At 39.6% G+C, this 19,106-nt stretch overlaps 1 protein-coding gene across 4 annotated transcripts in view; it reads right to left on the bottom strand.

Moving 5' to 3' along the window:
• The window catches only part of Myo5a (myosin VA), a 162,228-nt gene that overhangs the window by 19,613 nt on the left and 123,509 nt on the right, over positions 1-19,106 (bottom strand). The window contains exons 28-35 of one of the 4 annotated variants that reach the window (XM_021207370.2): positions 18,572-18,799; positions 17,131-17,139; positions 14,324-14,424; positions 12,082-12,162; positions 10,448-10,646; positions 6,824-6,917; positions 3,145-3,291; positions 753-907 (exon numbers count right to left, since the gene is read on the bottom strand). In XM_021207370.2, coding sequence (XP_021063029.1) covers positions 753-907; positions 3,145-3,291; positions 6,824-6,917; positions 10,448-10,646; positions 12,082-12,162; positions 14,324-14,424; positions 17,131-17,139; positions 18,572-18,799 — 1,014 coding nt within the window. The remainder of the gene's footprint in view (positions 1-752; positions 908-3,144; positions 3,292-6,823; positions 6,918-10,447; positions 10,647-12,081; positions 12,163-14,323; positions 14,425-17,130; positions 17,140-18,571; positions 18,800-19,106) is intronic. The other 3 variants (XM_029543825.1, XM_029543824.1, XM_029543826.1) reach the window with 3 other exon arrangements.

The raw sequence follows: 19,106 nt of genomic DNA, 5'->3' as shown, positions 1-19,106 counted from the left end.
TATATATATATATATATATATATATATATATATATATACATGTATATATATGTAGAATTGGTTTCCACAAAACACTTAAAACTCATCCATCCATCCATCCACCCACCTAACTATCTACCTACCTACCTATCTATTTGTTAAGCCAGGGTCTCACTGTATAGACCTGGCCGGCCTGGAATTTACTCTGTAAGCCAGGCTAGCAATTCATAGAGATCTTCCAGATATGTGCCACCATGCCTGTCCTTGAATATTTTGTTTGGTCCCAATAAAACCTAAAGCAAATTATTTCTGGCTCTGAATAGTTACTTTGCTATGCAATTAAATGCAATAATATCAAATTCATTTTGATTACTGTCTAAACTGAACCTGTTCATTATGACAGACCCCCAGCAGTGGTGGCCTTTGAGAGGCTGTGGACTAATTAAGAGAGACTTAGCTACACTACTGCCAGCTCCATTTCTGAATTAGTCTTTGCTTATTGCTCCTCTGCAATGGGCTCACACCTCTTGAAGCTCTGAGCCCTCAAAATTATCCTTCCTCTCTCAAGTGCTTCTGTCAGAGTTTGGTCACAGTGACAGGAAAGCAGACAACACAGAGGGTACAGATACTGTTTCCACAGTAGGAGCTTGTAGGTAATGCTGAAAGGCTGGAGGGTTACAGTAGCAACTGTGCTAAGTCTAAGGAAGAAATAGTAGGAAAAGAAGAACAGACTATTGTTAACAGCCGTGAGAACGGCAGAATGTGGAACTGACCTTCAAGACTTTTTTGATGCTGTTAATTGTTGATGTCAGCAATGATCTTACTTTCTGATCATCGTTCAGGTAGTCGGCATGTCGTACACACATAAACAAGATATATGCTGGTAACCCTGGAATCAGATTGACAGCCACACCACGTGGCTTAAGTTCTGAATAAAGAAAAAAGGAAAAACAAAATTATGTAACCCTGAAAGTCTTTGTGAGGCATGTTTTGTGAGATGAAAGCACAGTTGTGTAAGAGCTCAATCATTCAGTCAAGTTATAAAAAACAGCATTTTAACAGCTCATTAGGGAAATTATTGACTATGGCGCATACCTATATAAAACTTATATATCCTGCCCTGACTTTTCCCTTGAAGTCTAGTCTTGTTTATGAACTGTCTTCCTGATGGCTCTGCTCAGGCATGTTAAACCAAGTCTCTCCCAAGTCAGGTTCTTCATTCTCCCCTGCATCTGTTCTACTAATGGACCCCTCCACTTTCAGTTTCTCAGGTCATAAACCTCATCGTTTTAAAACTCCTTACTTTTCTTACTCCATGCACCCAACTTATCCTGTTAGTGATCCCTGCAAAATACAGCCAGAATCTAGCTGCTTCTATTCTACTCCCCAGTTTAGGACATTATCACCTCTTGGGTTGCTAGAATAGCTTCCTAACTGATTTCTTAGATCCACCTCCTAATCCCAGATAATACTAAATATTATAGCTTCTTGCTTAAGAAAACGCACATTAGATCATGCCGCTTTTGTTCTGAGAATTCTCCAAAGAGCTTCTTCCCCCACTTACAAGATTCCAAACCTGAACGGCGCTCCACAACCATCTAGCCTCTCTTCCTCAGGCTCAGCTCACTCTGCCCCAAACAACTCTCCTTGTTGATTGCTTAACATGCCATGGTTCTGGTTCCTGCCTAAGGCCGAGAGCCCAGGGCCTTATACTTTTTCTGCCTCTGATGTTCTTTCTTCAGACACAAGCACAGCTTGTTCCTATTCTCTTTGGCCACTGTGAGCAGTACATCCCATCAAGGAGTGTTTCCAGACAACTTTATATAAACTCTACACCCATCTTTACTCTCTATCCTTTTTACCCTTTAAACCACCAGCTCTAAAACCTTCTGGCTAAGTGATGATCATGTTAAAACTGAAGCACTCTGAAGGTATTTATAGTACTAAGCTAAATGCCATGAAGCTGAGGACTGGTCAATTAGGTATAATTATCAATCCCACGGTAGCTGGGAGGAGGGGATGGCAGAGGCTGAAGGTTTAGCTCACTACTACTTAGAGGCCAACAAACTCTTTTTTTTTTTTTTTTAAGATTTATTTATTATTATACATAAGTACACTGTAGCTATCTTCAGATGCACCAGAAGGGGATGTCAGATCTTACCACAGATGGTTGTGAGCCACCATGTGGTTGCTGGGATTTGAACTCAGGACCTTCAGAAGAGCAGTCAGTGCTCTTACCCACTGAACCATCTCACCTGCCCCCCGAACTCTTTATTTTACTCCCCGAATAGTCTTCTCAGAGGCTCACCGTCAAGGCCTTATGCCCCCCTGAAATGCCTCTTCTACTGCCTTTTACATTATCCCATCCTTTCCATACTTTGCTAGATTTTTTTCCTTGATTTTTTCTCCCATATTATTGAAGTGTTTTCCTAAACCATTAGCCATAAATATTCCTAGGGAATGAAAAGAGAAATTAAAAAACCTACAACAGTGGCATTCAACTGTGGTTATAACTGGGAATGCATAAGACATTTCCAGAATAGCACTAGAGTTGACTCAAGCTCTTTTCCCTGGAAACTCCAACTTATTTCAACTGGGGAAGGGGACTCTCAACACTTTTAAAGAGCTTTCTGAGTGGGCTGAGGATGTGGCTCAGAATCTGTCTACTACTCACGAGGCCCTTGGTTTGCTCTCTGACGCCCACCAAAACACAACTCACCCATGACTCAGAGACTTCAGAACTAGGCCTGCCAGTGGATCCTGTCTATGGCCTTCAATGCTGAGGAAGCTGAAGCTGGGTGGTAACTCCCAGGGGCATAGGACAAGCCTAGACAACATGACAGGACCACTGCCTCAAAAGAAGTGTTTCAACTTAATTTTTAAAAAAATATTTATTTGTTTTGTGTGTGCTGTGTGAGGGCCTGTAAGAGAGTGTTTGTGGAAGCCCAAGGACAACCTGCAGGACTTTGTTTTCTCTTTTTAGAATAGGACCCTGGAACTATACTCAGATCATCAGGCTTAGCAACAAGCACCATTACACACTGAGTCATCCTGACAGTCAAGAAAATAATTAAAAAAGAATATTAAATCAGACTTCAAACCTTAGTGACAAGCATGTCTAGCACTGCCCCGCTGAGAGGAATGTCCCAGGTAGAAAGCACTTGCCTAGAATCAGGTTCTTCACAAGCTTCTGCTCATCCTCCCTTTTGTACTCCAGCATTCCTTGGAAATCCTTTTCCTTCCGCGGAATGTTGACTGGCCGGATAGGCTCATCGATGATCTGTCCTGGAGATATGTTCTCCATCTGCCCCACTTCAGGAGAAATAAAAAAGGGAGAGAAATGTTCTTCAGGTAGAAAAGGGATCTGTGCTCTTGTAAAGTAAGAACTTAGCTCCTCATCTCTCCATTTAGCTTCCCACTCCCATTTAAGATGTTTTTTTCCTGCTCAAACTGGGTAAATAGCAACATTAAAGGGTCATTTTGCTCTGACAGCTACAGAGCCTGATACACAGGTAGTAACATCAAAAGGCTACCCAAAACCTGGCCAGGAGTTTTGTTTTGTGTCAGACTTACTTTGTAAGTATCCACAGCATCACAGAAAAGTCCCCAACATATACCACTTAACATATTTGCTAACAAATCTTTTCCAACTAAAAGTAGTCAAACTCATGATTAGCTAATTTTCAGACAATTTCTTATAAGTAGAAAAATTCTGGAAAGACTGATCTAGAGCAGAGAAATCAGAAGGCCAAGGTTCTAGATCTACTATCTAACAGGCAGGGTATTGAAAGCTCAGGCTCTAGACCTACTATGTGACAGTCAAGGTGTTGAAGGCTCAGGCTTTAGACCTACTATGTGACAGTCAAGGTGTTGAAGGCTCAGGTTCTATCTAGACTTACTATCTAACAGGCAGGGTGTTGGGTAAATAACTTATAGTTCTGGGTTTTGTTTTGTTTTTTTTTAAATCAAAAAATTACTGGCTTCTAGGATACTTTCAGGTCTGACTTTTTTTTTTAAATGAAAATCAAGACATAACACCCACTCCTAGATTAAAATAGAGCACCATGAAGACCAGATTTTGAAACACTCTCTACTTAGCTGCATAATTTCTACTAAAAATTATACATGTTGCCATTTTTTCCTCTTAAAAAGTTTGTTTTATAAAAAGTGTCCTTAATTAAATATAGCCCACAGGAAAGGCAAGAATCTTGCTACTTCAATTTAAGGCTAAAGGGTTTAAATGTTTTAACACATTAAAAAACATCAATAAGTATTAATAACTTTTATTAGATGGTGCTTTGTTACACAAAGGTTGGTTTTGTCTGTAGAACACAGGCCTAGAGAGGGAGAGAGAGTGTGTCGCATCTCTTCACTGCTCTGGCAGTGTAGACAATGGACACCTAGGTAGGTGCCCTGGGCACATGAGCCCATTTCATTTTATCTAGATGCAAATAATTTAACTCAAAATATAAATCTTCTTAAGAACAAATATGACTTTTTCTTATTTAATCCATGAGCCTCTAGCACAAATACTATTTTTTGCTTGGCTATCAGGACAGTTTAGCTGAAAAGTTTGATTTCTAATTGATAATAGCCCAACAGCATATTGAAATATGTGAAACTTCTCTCTTTAATTACATTTCAAAGCATACAATTTAAGAAACTGATTTCAAATATGAGACAAAAATGGTTTTTATATTTATCTACATTCATTAATGTTGGCAAAGAGCCACTAGTTTAACACCCTTGCAAGTTAATACCCTTATAGCGGGGTTTTTACAAATACTCCCCTGTCTTGCCATGGTGTCCAGTTCAGTGTAGAAAGTCCTCTGTAAAAAAGAACCTGGAATTCTAAGTACTGCTGAGAAACGTCATAGCTCATGTATAAACCTGGAGGTTGAAGATTTTTCTTCTTCTTCTTCCTTTTTTTTTTGGTTTTTCCAGACAGGGTTTCTCTGTATAGCTCTGGTTGTCCTGGAACTCACTTTGTCGACCAGGCTGGCCTCGAACTCAGAAATCTGCCTGCCTCTGCCTCCCAAGTGCTGGGATTAAAGGCCTGCGCCACCACGCCCAGCTGATTTTTCTTCTTTTATTTGTATGTATGGAATATATGCATGCTCATGTGAGCATGTAGGTAGATGCACATGTATGTGTGTGAAGGCTCAAGGTTATATTGGGTATCTTTCTTTATTTATCTCTACCTTATGTGTGAGAGGTAGAGTCTCTCCCTGAACACAGAGCTTGTTGTTTCAACTTGTCTAGCTAGCCAGTTTGTGGGGAATCACCTGTCCCTGGCTCTTTAAACCTAGGATAGCCGGCAGCATGGTCATGCCTGACAGCAGCTTATACGGGATTTCAGGATCCAGTCCTCACAGTTTTATAGCAAGTGCTTTATACACAGAGGCAGCTCCCCAACCTCTGCAGTTTCACAAGTTTTAATGTAATATATGAATCATGTAATGTTAATGGTTTATACAAAAATATATGGTTATAAAGTAATTGTTCTGATATCTAGACAAACATTTCAATGTTTGCATATTAAAGAGACTAATACCCTCTTTGACATTAACATCTGTGGCACTATATGCTCTAAATATTTTTAAAACTTACTTAGTCAAGAGTAGAAGGGTTATCAAAGGTCAGAAACTATGTTCATTGTTGTAACTGTGAAAAATAAAAGGTGATTTCCATGCCCAGAAAGCTCTTAGTCAAGCATAGAAACCAGTAATTCAAACAGGAAAACTGCTAAAAATATAAAGTAAGCAACCATAGAAGTATGAACCAAATACAGAAAGCAGGGTCCTGAGGTCGGTGGTGTGATCAGGATATTTCTGAGGATGTGATAAGTGCCTTCAGTTCCACAAAATGAGCAGGGCTTGACTGGGACTCAGTCAAACAGAAGAACAGTTATGACTCAGTGTGATGGAGTGGTGGGATCTTTCTATCCTTTGTGCCACATGAGAGTCATAAAGATGGCAAGTAGAGAACGTGATAGATGGCCAGGATAAGCACATCATTTGTGGTTAAAATGTCTTTAAGGGAATTTTATTCTTGAAGTTCTGTTTCTAAGGTGCCTTGAGCTGTGACCGGGTTGTTGGAATGAACTTAGCAGTTGCTTTGGTCTCACTCACAGCTGGATCTCAAGCACCTGCACTTGCACCTAGGACACACTCAATAAAACTTGCTGAATGACCAAACTAACCCACGAGACAAGAGCAGTATGCTTCCACTGGATTTTTTTTTTTTTCTCAAGGAGCATACCTTTTTTTTTTTTTTTTATATAGAAATGATTTTAAAAATCATGTTTCTTTATAATTATAATTCATATTTCCTGATTAACTTCTTTTCTTTTTATTAGATCATGAGTTCTTTGAGGATACTCTACCACATTCCCTTTTCTAGCTCTAGTGGTAACAATTAGAGTGTGTGTAGCATGTATATTATTACTATTGTAGATGTATCGACCACATTAACTCATTCAGTTCTTAGAGACCATGTTTGAGAGACACCATTATCATTCCCAGTGAGAGTGTGGGAAAGAGGCATAGAGAGACACAGGACTTGAATCAAGAACCCTTGCTCTTAAGCACATGCTGTACTGACTAGGGCAGACTCTGGCATGTGGTAGGTGTTTGCTGAATGAATTTTCTCCCTTTGTAACTTACTGTTATGTTACCAGGAAAATTATTCCCATACATAGAAGAATTTTCCATTCCGCAGAGGTTAAGATGGTCAAAAGTAATTTTGATTATTTTCTCTAAAAACTCACCTGTAAATTTCCACCAGGTCACTACCAATAGACATAAAATTTGACAAATGCTGCTGTTAAAAAATGTTTAAGTACCTTCTAGTTCACCAATTTTTTTGGCAAAGACTTTCAGTTGTTTCTTCAGTTTCCGGACAGTTTTATCCTGCTTTTCAAGTTGTTCCATCAGATCCTAGGATCAAAATGAGAATTATGTCAGAAAGATGAGACTCAGCACAGGCACAAAGGTGCACAGATGGAATCACAGCAACGACACTGTTAGTTTCACAGAAAAGCTGCAGGTGGAGCCACCGCCTGGCTCAAACTGGCAGACAAAGGAGATACAGCTCCAGCGAAGGCAAGGCTGACACTGCAGTGAGCTCCTACAGCTACAGTGTGATGGAAGCCTCCCAGCAGGCTCCTATGGAAACATCTCAGAAGCACTGTCACTTGTGAGGGAGACTGGCAAAGATGAGCTCTGATGAGTGCATGCAAGTTCTGTGAGAGCTGAGGACGGCCGCACTTAGGAAAAGACTGACCCTCCATGAGTAAAGTGCAGCTGTTCTAAACTTAGCCTTAATGCCTAAGAAACATGAAGAAGTTGGGGGAAACTAAAAGTAAGCTGAGCCAGGTGTTCTGGCATACACCTTTAATTCAAGCACTCAGAAGGCAGTAGTGGGTGGATCTCTGTGAGTTCAAGGCCAGCCAGGGTTACATATAGAGATTGCATTAAAAAAAAACAAGCCAAACCAAACCAAACCAAACCAAACAACAAAGAAGTAATAAACAACAAAAAATAGATAAAGAATGTTTCTGCTATGTAGCATGTAGGTACATGGCTATAACCCAAGTACCTGCAAGTCTGAGAGAGAATTCAAGGCCAGTCTGGGTTCTGTAGTGAAACCTTGCCTCGGGGTAGGAGTGGGGTTCTGCTTACATAAGACCCAAATGCCAGGTAATATAAGATACCCACGAATCTTGCACAATATATATTTAAAAAAAATGAACGTTGAGTGCCTAAAGTAAAATGTGAAAACGAGAGAAAGAAAACCTGTGTTTTTAAACGGAAGGTAAGATACTGGCTTTATTTAGTAAAGAATTCTCTCCAAGGACAGGTAGTTAGACACTCAGTAAGGAAGAGGGAAGTGGGCATGACCAGACTAAGAAAGCTTAGAAAGGTCGGACATGAGTCAGTGGAGCTGGCTGGTGGTTGCCTCTGAGTTGTAGAGAAGAACAGCATTTGAAAGCGCTGATTCATTCTCTAGCTTGCTCAGAACTTGGCTCAGACATCTGACTAGTGACTCCGAGGCAACAGCTGCTCACATTTCCAGTGCTGGGTTATGCTTCCTGGATTTGACTCTATCTTTTGAAATCAATTGCTTCCATCACACTGTAAGCCTTGGGTTAACAACAAACCAAACATAGTGGACACAGGACACCAAAAGATAGCTGGCTAAAGATAGCTGTGGGGGTGGGGGAAAGAGATTTTGTGAATATTTTTGAAGAGACCTCCTGGGCAATGACAGACAGCAGTGTGCTCTTCAGTTAGAGAAGGCTAGAAGTAGCAGAGGACAACAGAAAAGCACTGTGTTTTACATACAATCATCCTTTTGTAAAGTGAAATCCGATAGGATTGATACTTCTTAGGGTCATCTGCATATAATTCCTCAAAATACTGAAAAAACAGGTACAATGGATATTTGTTTCTTGTGTCTTTGAGCAAATGCTACCTCTCAGCAAAATTAACTTAAAAATACTTTAAAACACATGTAATGAAACTATATCTACTCACAGGTTCCAATTTACCACCTGCTACTACCATGTATAGATGAGTCTCTATTTCACACGAACAGTGGAAATAGGTGATGGCCAGGATGTTGTCACTAGAACAGGGAACCATAGTGACCAGAGAAGGCTGACAGTTCAGGTCCCAGCATTTTACTCCTCCCTTACGTGGGACTCTCTCAAGCTGCTGCACTGTTCAGTCACCATCAGAGCAGCAAGAGCAAGGAAGGCATTGACATAAGAAGGCAGGAAGGAGCGCTGCTAGCACCCCAATCCTGTTTGGAACTCGTGGAGCTGGTGAGAGGCAGCATGAGGTGACCTGTGAAGCCTGTGCACTAGAGGAGTAAGAAAGCCATTCCTATGTGTATTGGTGTGTGTTCAGTGTGTGTGTGCATGTGCGTGTGTGTGCATGCTAAGCTCAGACATGTGGTTACCTTAATATTCTGCTCAAGTGAATTCTACAAAATGTGTAATTAAAACTGAGAAACTCTAAGTACCCTGAGAAAGAATATCCTTCTATACACTTGACTTTGATATTTTTCAAATTAGCAGTCAGTGTAATGAATGGCACAAGCAGATGACCTGCAAAGGCTAGCCTAAAACAAACTAATCAGAGACTTCTATTTAGAGTGTAAGGCTTGTTCATTTCTGAGTTAGATACAAAATACTGATAGTACAGACAGGCTATAAGTGCGAGCAACACTTGATTAACTTAGTGAACAAACTTAGAATCTGCCACCCAGAAACAAACCCATTTTACACACTGTCTAGCATTTTAAGGCAATCATTCAGAAGCAAAGAATCTGTACACTGATCAGTCAGTATTATTCCACATATTTATCAATTAATCATCAACAGCATTGTTAGTTATATCAGCAAAGAGAGTAAGACATAACTTTTGAAAAACATTTTCTGACTCAGAAGACGTCCCCATCAAATAGTAAGGTACAATCGCTCTGAAAGAGCACAGGCACTGTCCTCGCTCCTCCCCCACTCCAACCACGGAGCTTCATACACACAGGAGACTGGAAAGAAAACACTTTTTCCAATCTAGGTAAAATATTCGTGAACATATGGTAGTAGAGAACTATCTGTACTCTCAGTTATCACTAATGGAATTAGACCTTCAGAGAAATTCAGACACTTCTTACTGTAGATCTTAAAAGGTATTACTTTTTCATCTGTGACTAGAGAACAGATTTTATGCAAAAATGAATAATTATAATCTTTAACTGACTTTTATGCAGTAAGTATATCTGTAAAATTTACATAGATTTAAAAATTGCAAACATGTAATCAAAGTGATAATGTGATAAAGAAAGAAATATTGTAGAAAATATTTTATTTTGGTTAAAAAAAATAGAAGGAATAAGAAAAAAGAAAGTTTTGGAGTCTGTGTGAACATTAAGAATCTGGTAAGGGGAACAGCAAAATCACCTTCCTCTTTACCACACACCAAAATCACCTTCCTCTTTACCATACAGGCTCTGCTTAAAACAAGACAATGTGCCAAGTTTAATTCTAGTCCCTCTGCCCCGTTTAAGAAGCTCTATCCAGTGACAACGCATAGCTCCTGCTTGGCTCAACCAAGAATCTTCCCTGGCTTGTCGGCTAGACAGGCTGGAAGGCATCCTCTCTGGATGCCTGAGATCAGAGGAAAACAGTCTGTAGCTGGGTCTCCCTGCCACTCAAAGCCTAGCAGGTAGTCAGGTTACTCTCTTCCGGAGACTCCAGGCCAGACCAGACACTCCATGTGAGGTCTGAGGGGCTCAACTGCTCAAGAGACTGCTATGAGAAATAGTCTGGGTACGATTTTATTGATTCATTTCTACCAACACATTCATATTTTCCTTTCTGTCTCTATCAGAGACAGCAGAAGAAAAGGCTGTGCTTGTTCTAAAAGAACATATAGCAGAGGGGCACTGGCCCTCTCCTTACCAGGTTTTCGTTGGTCAGTCGGGTGATCTCATGCTGCAGGCTGGCCTCAATGCGAGCCTCAGGGGGCAGCTGCAGGTTCTGGGCCAGCAGCTGCTGTTGTCGGTTGTTTTCTTCCTTTAGGCTCTGAATCTCCCCACGGAGGGCCTCAGCCTCATTCTCATGGCTCCTTTTCTGCGACTGTAGCTGGGATTCTAAGAGCCTGTAGAGAGGCCACACAGGTGAGTAGAGTAGATGAGTTCACACTGATAGGTTCAAAGCTACACGCTCCTTTGCAAAAAACTAGAAAAGCAGATACTCTATAACATCTGTGCATCTCCTGACTCTAATAATGTCATGAAACTCAGATGCCAGTAATGGAAACTAATTTGTCCACATCTGTGTCTTTTTGAATTGTACGAAGTTCTCTTTTAATTGGCATAGATAGTATCATTGCCAATAAACAAACAAACAAATAAATAAGTAGCTGCATTATGAAGTGCAAGATTATATACTCTCAATCTAATAAAATAGATCTTTAAAGACATAGTCGCTGATTTCAAGCACAGGTTGAACCAGAATAATGTTTAATATTGTCCACTTATCTAAGGACAGAAGGCTGGCACGCTACCTGGAAACCCATAGATTTATCCAAATCCAGTTTAGTGGCTCTATAATTTGTGTGTGTGTGTGTGTGTGTGTGTGAATGTATAGAGCTGTAATATCTCTCCCCATGAAATTACATATCAGTAATGGAATCCTAACAAAATATAAAGTTATAGTCAAGAATTAACTAACATGAGAGAAAGGCATTTAGTCCCAATGTTATTTGTTATTAACTGCTGAGTAAACTTACTGAGGCCATTGTGAGCAAACTATGAATGGTAGACTTAACATTTTAGCTATCATCATGAAGTTTCAAGACAGAGTCAACCAACAACACTGTGGTTAATGCCAATGGTTATGGTTAGAACAAAGCAGAATAAGCAGAACCCAATTTAACAGTGTAAAATCTTAAAATTGTAATCACTAAATGAAAAATTTTATGGAATTTTTAAGAGAAGACATTCTTAGGACTGATAAATAAGTTAAAGAGACACAGCTAATTCCATTTGGTTGTTCCTGGAAGTGAACTGATGAGCTCAGGTGGTTATCCTGACTTCTTTGCTTCGAATCTCACAGTAACCACAGAGAATGCTGAAGCAGTCACTTGCCACTGCTCTTAGGCAGCCTCACAATAATGAGAAAGTGGCCAAATCTATTATAGGAACGTGTATCCCAAATTGACATTTATTACAAATAAACTACTGTCCAGGTAGCAAGTATCAGTGCCCATGCTCCAATAACTTGTGCTTCAGCTGGAAGACTGTCTTCCTCAAGCCCTAGAGAGATTCATAGTCTTTAGATATTCACTGCTAACAGCACTGTAGATTATAGGAAGCAACTGTATTCACCTGTAATCAATTTTAGCCTTAACAGTATCTGTTAGTAGAGAAAAAAATTAAAGAAGCTATTTGGCTACAGAGTCTAAGTTTTATTGAGACTTATTGTCTCAGGAGGATAATAAATGCACAAGACACACAATAGTCAAAGTTGTGAGTCCATGTTAGTAAGAAAAGCAAGTTAATAACATTCTATTTTGAGGTGACATATATAACCTGTTGGCTTGTTTTAACCCTTCATAAACCAGCCAGAGCTCTCCATCCTCATTCAACTCTTGGTAATCCATAGTAGAAGATCTTCCGTGTAAAGAAACACAATGCAAAACACAAAAGGACACAGGATGGAAATGAGATGATGGCAGTCAAGAAAAGCACATGGTACTTCAGCATTTTACTAAGTGAAGAGGACCATTTTTAGTAATTACAAATGACTTTACAACATTACCACAAAATTACTTTCATTAATTAAAAAATGGGGGGTGGAGGTTTAAGCAGTTGTATCATAGACAAATGAAGGATTTGGAGCATCTCCTGAAGAGAAATAGCTGGAAAAGTGAGACACACATTCAATTTATAATGTTTTATGTGGCTAGCCAAATGACCTTATGTATTAAGGATTTCGTTGAGGCTAACCATAACTCATGTATGATGTGAAAACTCCAGATGCCATATCTTCATGTGGCAATTTTCACAATCTATTTCAAAATATAATTTTCAGTTTTCTGGATAGACTTTATTTTAGCACAATAAAATCTGATTCACATGTAAACTTTTATACAAGTTATTGTACAAATAACATAAGAACATATTCAAAGTTCTCAGTTTTTGACATGGTTTAAAATTTTTGGATACAATTAAAGATCTGGAGAAACTGTCTTTGTACCAGAGATGGATCTGTTGCCTCTTTCTAAAATAGTATAGTATTTCAGAGTCCAAGTTCTTAATCTTGATATACTTTTTTTTGTTATGTTTATATAACATGAATTTGAGAAAATTCTATTTTCAATATACCATCTCTTCCTAAAGAGTTATCTCTTTTTGAGGTTTTATTTGAATTACTATAGTGTCGACTTTATAGATCTATGATATATACCTCAACTGCATAGTGGGATTTCTCTTCCTTGATGCCTCATCTCCCAAAAGTCAGAATGTGTAAATTCACTCACCATTTACCCTGGTCTCATGCTCATGAAATGGTATCAACACATCCAACTGTGTCTCCATGGCAGACGCACCAAGCTTCCCTATGACCCATTCACACACCCGACAGACCACAAGGTTTATTGACCTTGTTTTCATATATATCTTTACAAATGCCCCACTTCTTTCAACCCCAACTGTCACCACCAAGCTCAAGTGATTATGATCAGTCACTGGATTATGGCAAAGCCTCTTAACTGGTTTAGTGCTTTCAATCTTACTCCATTATAACTTGTTCTCAAATAGAACAGCAAGGGCTAGCTTTCTGAATCTGCTACATCATTCTATGTAAAACACTTAAATTCTTTCTAATATCTTTAGACTAAAATTCAAATGTTCTCGGTCATGTCTCTAAGGAGCCTATCACCTCTGTGAGAAGAGACTGCATTTACTTGTCTTCCCACTATGTGGCATAGTGTCTGGCATGGGGTAGGCACATTCCAGACCTCTGGTGACCGAGTAGCTGAGTGGATGGATGGACAGAATTCCCTTTCTACAATTAGATACTCTTAAGTATATAAGTTTACAATTAATACATAAATTAAATTTACACTTAACCACATACTTATATAAGCATTCTGTACTTTTGCCTGTAAATAAAGAATAAGCTAATGTTTCATAAGGTGTATATATTTAACTTGTGGGTATTTATGAACTGTTTTTCCTCTATGGTCATCACTGACCATGCTTTCTCAAAATGGTCAGCATGTAATTTTTTTCTGTTTAGTGTACAATGGCACTAAGTTTCTGTTCAGAAATGAAGCAAGGCTAAGAGCTGTAGGTACGAGCCTCCATTTATCCCATCCTCAAAGGTGTGGCGCCCTTCTAGGGCTGTAGAGTTACTGTAACTGCTGGGATTCCAAGCACATACACTTTCATTTCTTTTCATGCTACATTTCAATTATTGAGCACTGTAGCTTCCTCTACAAATCTTCCAATGGTATCTTGAGCCTCTACTATGAAAGGATATACTCAGTCCATTGAGCAATGGATTTTCTTCTCTAGGCAGCTGAAGGCCAAAGCCCTTGCAATAAACATATCTTCCCACAAAGTGAGTAACATTTCTCCTGACACCAAGCATCACTATTTACCTGATATTATTAATGATATTTTAAGTTAGTTTATTCTAGAAACCTTAGGTTCTTCTTGAAGATGTCCATTAAAGCAAATGATTAGTCCAGTGAGTTCCTGCACACGAGATTGGCTTGAAGAGTCAGTTAACACAGTTAAACCAAGGTGGATGAAAGGCTCAACTTACCTGTTCGTTTCTTTCAAACCAATATATGCTTGTGCTATTTCACCTTTGTCTTTCATTTTCTGTACATCTTCCAAAAGAATTGTGGAATCTGTCATTGTATTCTGAAGGGAGAAATGATACATTTCTACATGAAGGCTCAGATTAGTAGCTCTGGGTCACATATAACATATTCTTTTTACTTCAGTGCTTAGAGCATAGCACTTGACACCCAGCCTGATGACCTGAGTTCAATCTCTAGAACCCATATGGTGGAAAGAATCTAGTCTCACAAGTTATCATCTGATGTTCATGTGTGTGTCTACACACACACACACACACATACACACACACACATACACACACACCACTAACTTACTGCCTCTAAAAAATAGCAAATTTAGCACCCCCAAATGGTTCGTTCTCTTTGTGTAAAAACATGTGTTTCAGTCAATGTTTGTTCTAAGCTGGGTGTGATGCTTATGCCCAGGATGGCCTCAGATTTCTATGTCCCCGAGGATAACTGGGAACTGGTCTTGCCTCATCTTCCTAGTGCTGGGACCTTAGGTATGTACCTCTGAACCCGCTCAGTTTATGGAGTGCTGTAGATCAAACCTAGGGATTTATTTATTTATTATATGTAAGTACATTGTAGCTGTCTTCAGACACTCCAGTAGAAGGAGTCCGATTTCGTTAAGGATGGTTGTGAGCCACCATGTGGTTGCTGGGATTTGAACTCAGGACCTTTGGAAGAGCAGTCAGTGCTCTTAACCGCTGAGCCATCTCTCCAGCCCCCATAAACATTTCTTTATCTGTATTTTATATAGAGTATATATTTAGTGATTTGTATTTTCTCTTTCCCTGAAAGAAAAAAAAAATAGTTCATAAAGGGCCATTCTCATTTTTAAGACCTATAAATATAACACATGCTGACTCGTCTTTATATCAAATAATACTGTATGCCATACCACCTCCAGTAGGATCTATGTGGTGAGTTCCACAGACTGAGGCAAAGGGGAGGCCTCCTGGAACTGGTTGTGGAACTCTTCGCCGGAGAAAATTTATTGAGCCATAGTTCTCATGGCAATCTATCTGTTTTGTTTTCTCTTATTCTTTTTCTTATTTACATGTTCCTGGTAGCCTAGGCCAAGATCTTAAGCGAGAATAATGGGTAAGAAACCATCCCTAGAGATGGGACCACTAACATGACCTTATCCCCAGGGAAACCAACACGTTACTTTTTAAATCATTTACAAAATCATGATGATAGATAAAAACTTTCCCAACAGTAAAATGACATGGCTGCATGTGTGTCATTGGAGGTGGTTTTGGTATATGGTGAAGAAAGCCTTAATTAGGAAGAATTAAAATAGTTTAAATTTATAAATTGAGCCAGGCCTGGTGGCACAGGCCTTTAATCCCAGCACTTGGGAGGCAGAGGCAGGCGGATTTCTGAGTTCGAGGCCAGCCTGGTCTACCAAGTGAGTTCCAGGACAGCCAGAGCTATACAGAGAAACCCTGTCTCGAAAAACCAAAAAAAAAAAAAAAAAAAAAAATTTATAAATTGAAGATTTATTAAAAAAAAAAAAAAATCAGGCACTAGATGTTAAATATCAATTGACCATAGGGCTGGAGAGTTAGTTCAGCAGTTAAGAGCACTGACCATTAAAGATTTATTAAACTGTTCCTGGAAATATGCCACTAGCCTTGGACAACAGCCCCCACTGAATACATCCTTTTAGAATTGTTATATTTTGATGATTTATAGTGATGTTACCTGTCTATTTGTGATTCACTGAATACATAGTTTCAGAGTTGTAATGCTTGGATGATTTTTGTGCTTTACTGTGCCAAATGATTTTTGTTGGTGCTTGTGATTGTTTTGCTGGATACAGTTTCTAAGAGATGTAATGTTTTGTTTTTAATGTATAAAATTTCCTGCTTGAGAGCTGCAAAATACACTCAGATTCAAACTGCCTTTGTGTTTGTTTCTGTTTGTCACTGCTGAATCCTTATACACCTAGCTTCGAGGACCCTCATTCCAGGGACTCCCATACCCAACTGGGGTGGTCTGTGGCAACTATACTTGAGTATCTTAGGACTTTTCTGGAGTATTTTTGAACTTCTGGTAAATTAGGACAGAAAGATGGGCATCTCCTTTTGCTTATGTCCCGGGGAAGGAGCAGCTGGTTCTTTCCTCAGTCTTGCCTGTCTTGGCTAGGATGTAGCATTTTGAAGATGGGGTTAGAGTTGTACTCAGCCCTGAGAAGTTTCAGACTCACTGTTCTGTTGTGTTTCCCATATTCAATGACTTGAATTCTGAAAGAGCTGCACCACATGAAGCACCCCATTATTGCCAATAGTTGAAAACAAGATGAGTGGAGAAATTGAAGCCTGCAACTTCACTTAAGCACTTAAGAGGGGCTTGATTCTCAATTAAGAGGACATGAGTTCAAATTTCAGCATCCATGTAACAAGCCAGACATTCCACATATGCCTGGCACCCATGCTCTGAGCTGGTGGAGCCAGGGTATTACTGGGGCTTATTGGCTTCTAGCCTAGTAGAGGAAAGCAAGCCTCAGGTCAGGAAGAACTAATCCCTAAAGGAATAGATGGAGAGCAGAGGAGGATACATAAGGCTTTCTTCTGACATTCATTCCCACTTACATAAACACAAACAATAAATAAAAAAATGAACCTTAAAAAAAAAAACAGAATAAAATAAAGTAGACCTGGTCACAAAGTAAAAGTATACATACTGAACAGACTTGTAAGGAAATCTTAGGATTAAACATAAATACTAATTAAATATTAAAAACATGTATAATTACCTTGTCATCCTGAAAAATCACATGTTGGCAAGCACAAAAATGCAGAAAACAATAAATCTTTAGCTTCATGAATAGAGTATTTTATTGAATCCAGATAAGAGTTCATTTAAAAGCTATGATTCATTTTCTCTAAAACTAACTCTAAATGATTTAATTTTACAGAACTGTCAAACAGTAGACATTAATATGTATGAGATAGGAACTCCTATTTTCAATGCTTAAATTCTTTCCTGAGTTGTTTTCTTTTAAAATGTTGCTGGTTGTAAAATGTTGGGTGTGTGAGAGAGTGACCCTCCTGTTGATATATCAGTGTGTTTCATCCTGTCTTTGAGAGTTCAAGCAGCTGCCACTGGAAGGGCATCAGACAAGAGGAAGCTTCCCAGAGTCCTCCAGGGGTAGAGGAGACAAACCAGAGATGGTTGGGCTAGCTCACAGTCTAGCTCACTATATGCTGTTCATCACTGCCTTGAAAATGCAAAACTGAGAAACTCAGAATTACAAACAGGCACAGGGAATTGGGAAGGTCTCAATATACTGCACTTTCTTCCAGGACAGACAAGATGTGTCACATGGAGGCTGAGAATTGGGCAAGCAGAGTCTGTGGTGAGATAGGGCCAGCCCATTATCACAGAACAGTTGTCACATGGATTATGTGAGCTTAATAACGGGGCAGGTATGGTACCAAAACTATGTGCTCTACTAGTAAGGATGTATTTAGATCCTTTGCTTCCATTTTTATTTTTCAACAATTTTCACAAAAGTTTCCTATGAGAATATCAATTGTACTCCATATATATGTGTGTGTGTGTGTGTGTGTGTGTGTGTGTAATTTGTAAATTTGAAGAGAAAAAGAGAGACTATCAGCTTGCTGAGAGAGGAAAGGATTTTGATTCAGTCTTTGTCCAGGAAGCATACAGAGCTTTCTTTCCTTTCTAAGCCCAGCCTGTTCAAGCCTGAGAACACACATGAGACTGCACCAGGCAAGGGGACAGCACAGAGTGCTCTCTGTTGACTCCACAGAAACAGCTCTTCCCACCTCCTCCCTACTGACAGGAACTCCTGGGAGCGAACAGAACTCATCCTGTAATTCCCACAAATTGAATTTCATTTCTAACCATTTTCTGTCCACATAAGCAGGCCAATTTCAACAAAAAAATTTACAGTTAGACTTAATACCACAACAATTTATAGATATTCATATTTAATGCATTTTACTTTAGCTCAGAATTTACCGAGGGAAGATTACTGTTAGGAATGGCAAGTATATTTTTTTAAAAAGTATCCTTTGCTTGTGGGAGATGAAACTCTGAAAGACACTTAGGAACCCAATGACTTTTGCAGTTGCTCTTAAGTGTTTGTTTCCTGACAAACTGGAGGAAAAGCTTAAGAAGAAATGGAGGCCAGTCACCATGCCTCACCGTCAACACGTGCAAGTGCTTACCTTGGGTTGGATGGCTTCTTTCTGGCTCACCAGCTGTGACCTCAAGATGAGGACTTCCTCCTTGCGGACGTCAAGCTCCTCGCTCACGGAGGTCAGCTGTTCCATGAGGACTCGGTAAGCAGGCGCACCTGGCGCAGTCACTTCTGGGGCACTTTTCTCACTGAGGGCTCTGCGCAACTCATTCAGCTCATTTTTCAGTTTTTTGTTTTCTGACTCCAGTTCCTGACGCTGAATGGAAAAGATGGAAGAGTTTACTGTTGTCACCCTCATCTTGACATTGGAAAACTCAACCTCCCCTAAGCGATGGGAGATTCTAGAAAGGACGTTAACTTCCACTCTTAGGAATGGTTTCCCAGACTAAGTATGACGTCACTGTGAACTGAACAATGTAAAAGACAGTTTGCATCTCCAACCCCAATTCCAGGGGCAAATTTACTCTGATCTACTCGGGGAATACTCCCAGATGCAGAGATGGCTGAGTGCCAGTCCTTAGAAGCCCAGGCTTTGTTTGTAAGGGTGTGCAGCTGTCAGGGTG

The sequence above is a fragment of the Mus pahari genome, chromosome 10, assembly GCF_900095145.1.
Source record: "Mus pahari chromosome 10, PAHARI_EIJ_v1.1, whole genome shotgun sequence".
Classification (NCBI taxonomy): Eukaryota; Metazoa; Chordata; class Mammalia; order Rodentia; family Muridae; genus Mus; species Mus pahari.
Note: the sequence above shows the minus strand (reverse complement) of the source record. Positions and strands in the feature narration are given on the sequence as shown.